Consider the following 8,656-nt stretch of genomic DNA (forward strand, 5'->3'; position numbering starts at 1 on the left):
TGCTGGGAATTGAACTCAGGACCTCTGGAAGAGCAGCCAGTGCTCTTAACCGCTGAGCCATCTCTCCAGCCCAAGAAAGAATGTTTGAAGAAGAAAATTTTGCTTTGCTGGACCTTACAAAGAGAAGATTCTAGTAATTATTTAGGATATAAAATAGGTCTATAAAAACTTAGACCCTAAAAGGTCCAAATTCTGATCAACTGCAGACTCTTAATGACTTTCAAAGATTGCTGGAGACTTTTCCTATCTAGAGCCTACTATTGGGGTAAATCCGGATAAACTGAGTAATTTGTCACAACCTTAGACAGTGACAAGGACTTATGTTTCTGAGTTGATTCTAAAAGGAAAATTGGGACTTTGTCCATTAGCAGGAATATACCCAGCAGAAATTATAGCATCTTTGAATAATGATGAAATTGACAAATTATGGGCAGAAAGTGAACCTCAGCAAAGAGTTTGCAGTAATTTTTTTCAGAGAGATTAACAATAGTATCAAAAAAGCAAGAGAACTCAACTTATAAAGAGAAAACTAGCTAGATCCTTCCTTGCACTGTATGGGGAATATCAATATTAGGAGCCCCTACATTCTAAACTGATGCAAAGAAATCAGGAAAGGCAGGTTACAAATCAAAAATTTGAGTGAAGTGATCAAAGCCCTTATGATTCTGTCTAAAAATCAGAATTATATGCTATACCCAACAATGATTCCACAATGATTATAACACCACTAAGCTGACAAACATCACCTAAAGATTGGCTTTAAATTACAAATTGCTCAGCACAATATTGAGGTGGCTAGCTGAGATGATCCAGTCTCACAGACTACTCTTGCCAGGACTTCAGACAAACCCTGCAGTTTCCCATTATGAAGAGACTGGACAACAAATGAAACAGCTACCTCTCCCAGGACTTGACAATTAACCCAATTTTTTCTTTTCAGGATCCTCTAAAGATGCCACTGCATCCAAACAGCAGGAAGTAATTTTAAGAATATGGCACCTACATTCCCAAGAGGTGGGGTGGGCGGTTTTTGGTCTTTTATTGGGTATGGATATTAGTCATTGTTTTTGGGGTGTTGGTTACAAGTTGTTATTGCTAATGATCAGGAAAAAAGCTGAACAAAGGAGTTTAGATTTAGGGTTCCTGTTTTAAAAAGAAAAAAAATGGGAATATAGGTATGATAGGATATAAGGGTAGATTATTGAGTCTACTCTGAAAAAAAGAGATATAGAAATAGAATAAAAAGGTTGATTATTGAATCTATTTTTACATTAACAAAACTATCACTAGTTTTAAATACTTTACATTGATATGGATTGTTGTATATTGATACAAATTAAGGTTATTTTTGTTAGAACATACTGTACATACATTCCTAATCTTGTTCAAGGTATTGAACTTATATAGCTCAATTAACAGGGAAATACAAATTTCTAGTCCTTGAAAGTTATTACCAACTATGTAGGATAACAAGGCAGATTAGTAATTAGTCACCTACTACAGTTGAACTTATAGTCATATCAGGTATGTTTCAAGATCAGACAGATATATAGACAGGTCATCTTTAAATATTTCAAAGATCTGTAGAATGTGGCATTTAAGATCTTTAATGACATAGGTTCTTTTTTTTAATTAATTTATGACAATGAGACATGTCTGTTCCTGGCAGCTCCAAACTATTTCAAATGATGGGTTATCGAAGAAACTCCATATGAAGTTTACTTTCTTCTAATTTATTTATTATGTATACAGTGTTCTGTCTACATGTATGCCTGCAGGCTAGAAGAGGGCACCAGATCTCATTAGAGATGGGTGTGAACCACCATGTGGTTGCTGGGAACTGAACTCAGGGACTCTGGAAGAACAGCCAGTGCTCTTAACTGCTGAGCCATCTCTCCAGCCCCTGGAGTTTATTTACTTTTCGTGTGGCAAAAGTAAGGCACCAGGCTAGAAAGTGCCCTTGCCTCGACTTCTGACAGAACACTGTCCAAACTGGACAAGCAGGATACAAAGGAAAGGACTGCTGACCTCTGACAAGGAGGGACAGCCCTGAAGAACGTCCTGCTTCACAGAAAAGTCTGTCAGATATGCTAGGTCTGTAGACCAAAGACAGATATCTCAATGTTTTAGAGGAACCTTGGGAGACTGTCCAGGCAGCCAGCTGTTTCTGCCATTTCTCACATTTTTGGAAGTCACTTGTTGCACTTCCTGTTTGCTCAGGTAATATTATTACCTTCATGGGTCTCTAATGAAGTTGAAGATGTCACAGTTATAATTATCCTTGTTATGAGATTCTGTAAAGAAATTCACTAAAGGGGTGTAATATGCATAAGGCATTGAGACATAATGGTAATCCAAGTTAGGATAGAATAAATTAGGTACAACATCTTGGGCTACCAAGATAGGATATGAAGTATTTTGTCTGAATTTGTCAATTGCTAAAGGACTACATATTATTGGTGTATTTATTGCCTGTATATTGAATATAGTTATTGTACTTATTGTATATAATTTTTCTTTTTTCTTTTTTCTTTTTTCTTTTGGTTTTTCGAGACAGGGTTTCTCCGTAGCTTTTGGTTCCTGTCCTGGAACTAGCTCTTGTAGTCCAGGCTGGCCTCGAACTCACAGAGATATTATTTTTCTTTTATTAGTTATAACCTTTCTTAAAATTTTAGACAAAAGAGAGCTGGAGAGCCGGGCAGTGGTGGTGCACGCCTTTAATCCCAGCACTCGGGAGGCAGAGGCAGGTGGATCTCTGTGAGTTCGAGGCCAGCCTGGTCTACAAGAGCTAGTTCCAGGACAGGCTCCAAAACCACAGAGAAACCCTGTCTCGAAAAACCAAGAGAGCTGGAGAGATGGCTCAGAAGTTAAGAGAAGCCGGGCGATGGTGGCGCACGCCTTTAATCCCAGCACTCGGGAGGCAGAGGCAGGTGGATCTCTGTGAGTTCGAGACCAGCCTGGTCTATAGAGCTAGTTCCAGGACAGGCTCCAGAGCTACAGAGAAACCCTGTCTCGAAAAAGCAAAAAAAAAAAAAAAAAAAAAAAAAAGAAGTTAAGAGAAATGGCTGCTCTTCCAGAGGACCGAAGTTCAATTCCCAGCAACCACATGGTGACTGGCTCACAACCATCTACAATGAGATCTGGTGCCCTCTTGTTTTCAAGCATACATGCAGACAGAACAATGTATACACAATAAATAAATCTTTAAAAAAATTTTAGACAAAAAAGGGGAAATGTGGTGTTTTTACTCTAACAAATAAAGCTTGCCTAAAGACTAAAGGGGAGAGCTAGCCACTAGTTAATAACAGAAGTCTGGAGGTCTGTACTGATAGTTAGGAAGTCATATGGCTGGGCAGAGAGAGGAATATAAGGTGGGAAGAGACAGGAGCTTGGTCCCTCTTTCGTCTGACGAGTTAGCAAGGTAAGAGTTGGCTGTGGCTTGCTCTTTTCTCTCTCTTATCTCTCAGCATTTATTCTGAATCTAGTTCCTGGTTTTTATTATTAAGACCAATCAGAACTCGTGCAAGACACAACCCCCCCACCCAAAAAAAAACCTTAAATGAAGTTGAAAATAAAAAACATTTAAGTGTTATATCTGCTTCTGTGACTCATGTATCCTTTTGCCTATATTTTATCTATTTTTTCATCACCTCATGATCTCCTTTCTTAATTTTTTGACTTTATCCACACTTAAATGTTTACATATACAATATAGTATAGGCTAGGATATTATGATTTCTTTATGCTTTATTATTCATAAATGCTTAATCTGTATACTATTTTATATTTATTTATTTTTGAGAGTGCCTCCAATTCATGTTGCCAAGGATAATCCTGAACTTCATTTCTACTTCATCAGTACTGGGATTAAAGCATGAGCCACAAGGTCCAGTATATATAGTTCTGGGGACAGAACCCAGGGCTTTGTGCATGTAAGACAAGCATTTTATTAAGTGGGTTAAATTTTATCTCCCCTCCCTGACTTTACTTTGACACAGAGTCTTGCTATGCAGCTCTGGCTAGTCTGGAATTTCCTATACAGAAAAAGCTAAGTCGTAGCCAGGTACACGCTACCATAACCAAGTTCTAATTAACTTTTTAAAAAGTGCAGCAGAGTAAATAAACGTTTCAATATCATGTCTATATGCATGTGCCAAGGGACATATGTGAAGGTTAGAGGACCCCTTCCATCATGTGGGTCCCAAGAAATGGAATTTAGGTTACTACGCTTGTGTGGCAAGCACCTTGAGCCATCTTGTTGATACTCTGTTAAATTTTTTTTCCCCCATCTCTTTTGAAACAAGGTTTCACCATGCAGCCCTTACTGGCCTGGAATTTACTAGACAAGCCAGGCTGGCATCAAACTCAGAGATCTGTCTGCTCTTCCCCCTGAGTACTGGGGATAAGACTATGCACCATCATTCTTGGCAATGTTAAATGCTTCCTCCCAGTGACTTATTTATTTGTATTTTATATGTTTGAGTGTTTGCCTGAATGTTCATATGTACACCAAGTGTATTCCTAATGTACAAAAAAAAAAATCAGAAAAGATCATCAGAGCCCTTGGAACCTACAGCTACAGAAGGTTATGAACCATCATGTAGGTTCTGGGAATAGAACTCAGGTTCTCAGCAAGTATCTCTTTAGCTCCAGGGTCCATGGAAGAGCCTACCTCAAAAAACAACATGTGTCACGCCACCTCCTACGGAGTCTGTGTGATTTCTCACGTAGGCTGTGGCACAAGCTTCAAGGAAGAGTGCCCGCAGAGAAGGTGTGTGTGCTGTGCTTCCTGCACTGGAGCCCTTGCACTTTTGGCATTACCTGCTTATGTTCTAAGGAATGCAGTCTGGTTTCTTCTGGAAGGGACAACATAAGTTTCCAGAGTCTACTGATGAGACACTGCCATATACAGGGAGTATATGATGCTAATGGAGGAACATGGGTTAACATTAAAGGCAAAAAGGTTTTCAGGTTTAATCTGGTGCTCAGTAAATGAAGAACAAAAGGCAAAGTTAATTAAGCAATTAAGACAGATTCAGCAAAGATGGGATAAGGATAGAAGAGAGAGATAAATGCCTGTAATGTCTTGAGATTGGTTTTGGGGAAGGATTGAAAAGGAGTTAGAAATGTGGAGAAGGAGAAGGAAAGAAGAAGTTCTTCTGCATAGATGGCAGAAATATAAAAAGACTGTAGACTGTGTGACTGTTAACCACAACCGCTTGCCCTTAGCTCAAAATGCCATAAACTCATAGGCTAGATGAAGATTTATATCGAAACTAATGCCAAGCCACGTCTAGCATGACCAACCGACCCACACCAGGGACATCTGTTGATGAAAATCTATCCTCACGTATCTGATACAATAATTCTAATAATAATCTGTATTGCATGAAAAAACAATACATGTTGTTAAGCAATCTTTCTGTATAAAGGATGAGCCTCATGCCTAATAAAGATACATTCAGATGCAATTCCTTTGAGTCTTGTGTCTGCTTGTCATTCGCTGACTTCTTACCCACCTATTCCTGAGACCCTGTCCTGTCTGTCACAGTGCCCCGGCTAAGCTGGTCTGTTGTACATAATACAAAAAAACACATACAAGCATAACATGCATACATATAAAAAAGAAAAAAGCCACTAAGGGCTGGCAATGAGCTTGCTGCTGAGCCTAATATACACAGTGGAAGAAGAAAACCAACTCTTGGATATTATGTTTTAACCTCCACATGTTTGCTGCAGCACATACACCGCATACATATACGCAAACATGCAAACAAATGAAATCAAAATGATTCACTGAGACTTTATCTTTACACTTACCATGCATTATAATGTCTAGGGTTTACTCTTATAGCATTTCGAAAACATGCTAAGGCTTTGTCTAGCTCCTCAGTTAACACAAACTCATGTCCTAATAGAGTATAGGCGTAAGCATAATTTGGATCAACCTGGATAGCTCTTTGGAAGAATTTAATTGCAATATCATGTTCCCGTTGCAGACTGAAACAATTTCCAGCAGCACACCAGGCCTGGTAAAATGGAAACAAATAACAACAATCAAACACAGTTACAGTGTTTTATGCTTTCTTAAAAAAAAAAAAAGTTATCAAAAGTAGAAACTCAGTTTATTTAAAAAATTAGTTTCTAATTTCTCTTGTATCTAAACTTAATTTTGACCTTAGGAAACATAAGTGTCCACACATTTAAGTGTGTGGGTGTTGTTCCTTGCTTTCCACCTTATTTGAAACAGGGTCTATATTGTTCAGTTGTGTGCAGCAGGCTAGCTGCCTGCAAGGTTTTAGGGGTTTGTCTAGTTCCGTCTCCTCCCTGAAGAGGTGCTGGGATTACAGCAGTTTACACTATGCCTAGCTTCTACAAGGAAGGATGAATGGAGGAGGCTTTTCTGCAGCTTCTTATCCTGTTATCTGACTCCTGACTTCTTACTGATAAAGAATAACTAAACAAACACTTCATTAAACAAGTAAAGGAAAAGTGACAATTATTAAACAAACTGTAATCATACCTCTGGTGAGTTCTTATCCATGTCTGTTAAATCTTTTGAAAGAACTGAAAGAGCAACATCTTTCTGAAGATGCCAAAGTGTCGTAGAGTAGATCTCCATACCTTCAACTCTGTAATTCTCAATCCTTCTAACTTCTGAGAATATTCTTTCAGCCTGAAATAGAAAAGAAAAGCGAAGCAAAGAGAAGAGAAGAGAAGCGAAGAGAAGAGAAGAGTAAGGGCAAAGATGTTGCTACAGTTTACATATACAGGGCAATGCTGGTCAAAGTCTTCACAGGACCTAAATTCTGAAAGGATTATGCTTTATGTGAATTAGCAACAAGGATAACTGAACAAATCAGCTATAGGAAGTCAAATACTGAAGCAATCATTCACATTTAGCCTGCTTTTTTGCATTTTTTTTTTTTTTGGTTTTTCGAGACAGGGTTTCTCTGTGGCTTTGGAGCCTGTCCTGGAACTAGCTCTGTAGACCAGGCTGGTCTAGAACTCACAGAGATCTGCCTGCCTCTGCCTCCCGAGTGCTGGGATTAAAGGCGTGCGCCACCACCGCCCGGCGGTGCTTTTTGCATTTTAACTATGGGTAAAGACATGAAATTTTAAAAGAAATTTCTCTAAAAAAGAGAGGGGGCAGGAGAGGAGGCTCAGGAGTTAAGAGCACTAGCAGCTCCGCGGAGGAACTGACTTTTGTTTCCCAGCATTCACATGGTGGCTCACAACTTTCTCAAACTGCAGTTTCAGGGGATCTAACACACTCTTCTGGCACCAGGCACATGTTTGGCACACATACAAAATAAAATTTGAAAGAGAGGAGTAGGGAAAATCTACTAAAAGGCTGAGTTTAAACCTTTGTGGTATAAACAAGGTCAGTTGGCTGCCAACTCTAGGGCACACTGGAAGTTGAACCATGACCTGCATGGAACTACTGGGTTCCAATTGCAACTTTGTGCGCTAAGTTCTTCCAAAGGACACAGGCTATAAGATAGTAGGCACAGCAATTTGCCACACAGAAATACCTTTTGCTTTCAAAGTTTTCAGAAACTACTGTGACCTTGCAGAAGTGATTATTAGCTAGGAATGAAACTTGCTAAAGTAAGAGGACTGTGGCAAGTCTGAGACCAGCCTGAGCCACACAGTGAATTCAAGATGAGCGTTTACTACATAGCAAGATTTTGTCTCCCAAAAATAAAAAAGGAAAGCAATCCAGGTATGATGGCATATACATGTGATTTCAAGGTTAGCAGAATGAATACAGTGAATTCAAACAAGCATTAGCTAGCTACACACAAAAAACCCTAAAAAACAAGTGATTATGAACTATGCAAACAGGAAGACGGGAAAAAAAATACTAATTAAAAAAAGTTGAAAGACTGATGATGCAATTTTCAGTTGGTAGAGTTTGCTAAGCATACATAAAAGCCTGGAGTCAACCTACATGTGTATTCATAAATTAGGGATGATAGTACATCCCTGTAATCCCAATATCTAAGGAGGAAGGGGGCAAGAGGATCAGGAATTCTAGGTCATTCTGGTTTATACAGAGCCAGAGGCCAGTCTGAGCTACATTAGATCTTGTCTCAAAAACAAAACAGGCAAGGCGTGTGGTGCATGCCTTTAAATCCCAGCATCGGTGTGTGTGTGTGTGTGTGTGTGTGTAGCCAGGGGTATCAAGTAAAAGATCCTGCCTCAAAAGAAAACAACAAAAAAAAAATTATAAGGACATTATGCCTTCAATTAAACATAAATCATCTTCACAGATATAGTAAGCAGGTTTGTTTTTGTGCTGGGACTAAAGGTGTAAACCATCACACCTGGCAACAACATTAAGTTTATAAAACATGTTAAATAATAAACATTCAGTTCAGTATACAATTCTGTATATTTTATAGAAAGAATTTACATTATAAATATTGATTACATGGTAAATATTTTCTTATTCAACTGAGAATAGAAATATTTCACATAACTTGATGACTATTCTCTACAAATCCTTTACAAGTCTACTAAATTTAAATTATCTCTTAATGTAAGAAATAATTTTTTTTTTTTTTTAAATTTTTCGAGACAGGGTTTCTCCGTAGCTTTTGGTTCCTGTCCTGGAACTAGCTCTTGTAGACCAGGCTGGCCTTGAACTCAC

At 38.6% G+C, this 8,656-nt stretch overlaps 1 protein-coding gene across 4 annotated transcripts in view; it reads right to left on the reverse strand.

Annotated features, from left to right (window-relative positions):
• The window catches only part of Cdc27 (cell division cycle 27), a 56,485-nt gene that overhangs the window by 13,103 nt on the left and 34,726 nt on the right, over positions 1-8,656 (reverse strand). For all 4 annotated transcript variants that reach the window (XM_005369407.3, XM_013354568.1, XM_005369408.3 and 1 more), the window contains 2 exons: positions 6,524-6,676; positions 5,821-6,029 (listed from right to left, as the gene is read on the reverse strand). In XM_005369407.3, the coding sequence (XP_005369464.1) occupies positions 5,821-6,029; positions 6,524-6,676 (362 nt within the window). The remainder of the gene's footprint in view (positions 1-5,820; positions 6,030-6,523; positions 6,677-8,656) is intronic.

Source organism: Microtus ochrogaster, unplaced genomic scaffold (genome assembly GCF_000317375.1).
Source record: "Microtus ochrogaster isolate Prairie Vole_2 unplaced genomic scaffold, MicOch1.0 UNK48, whole genome shotgun sequence".
Taxonomy (NCBI): Eukaryota; Metazoa; Chordata; class Mammalia; order Rodentia; family Cricetidae; genus Microtus; species Microtus ochrogaster.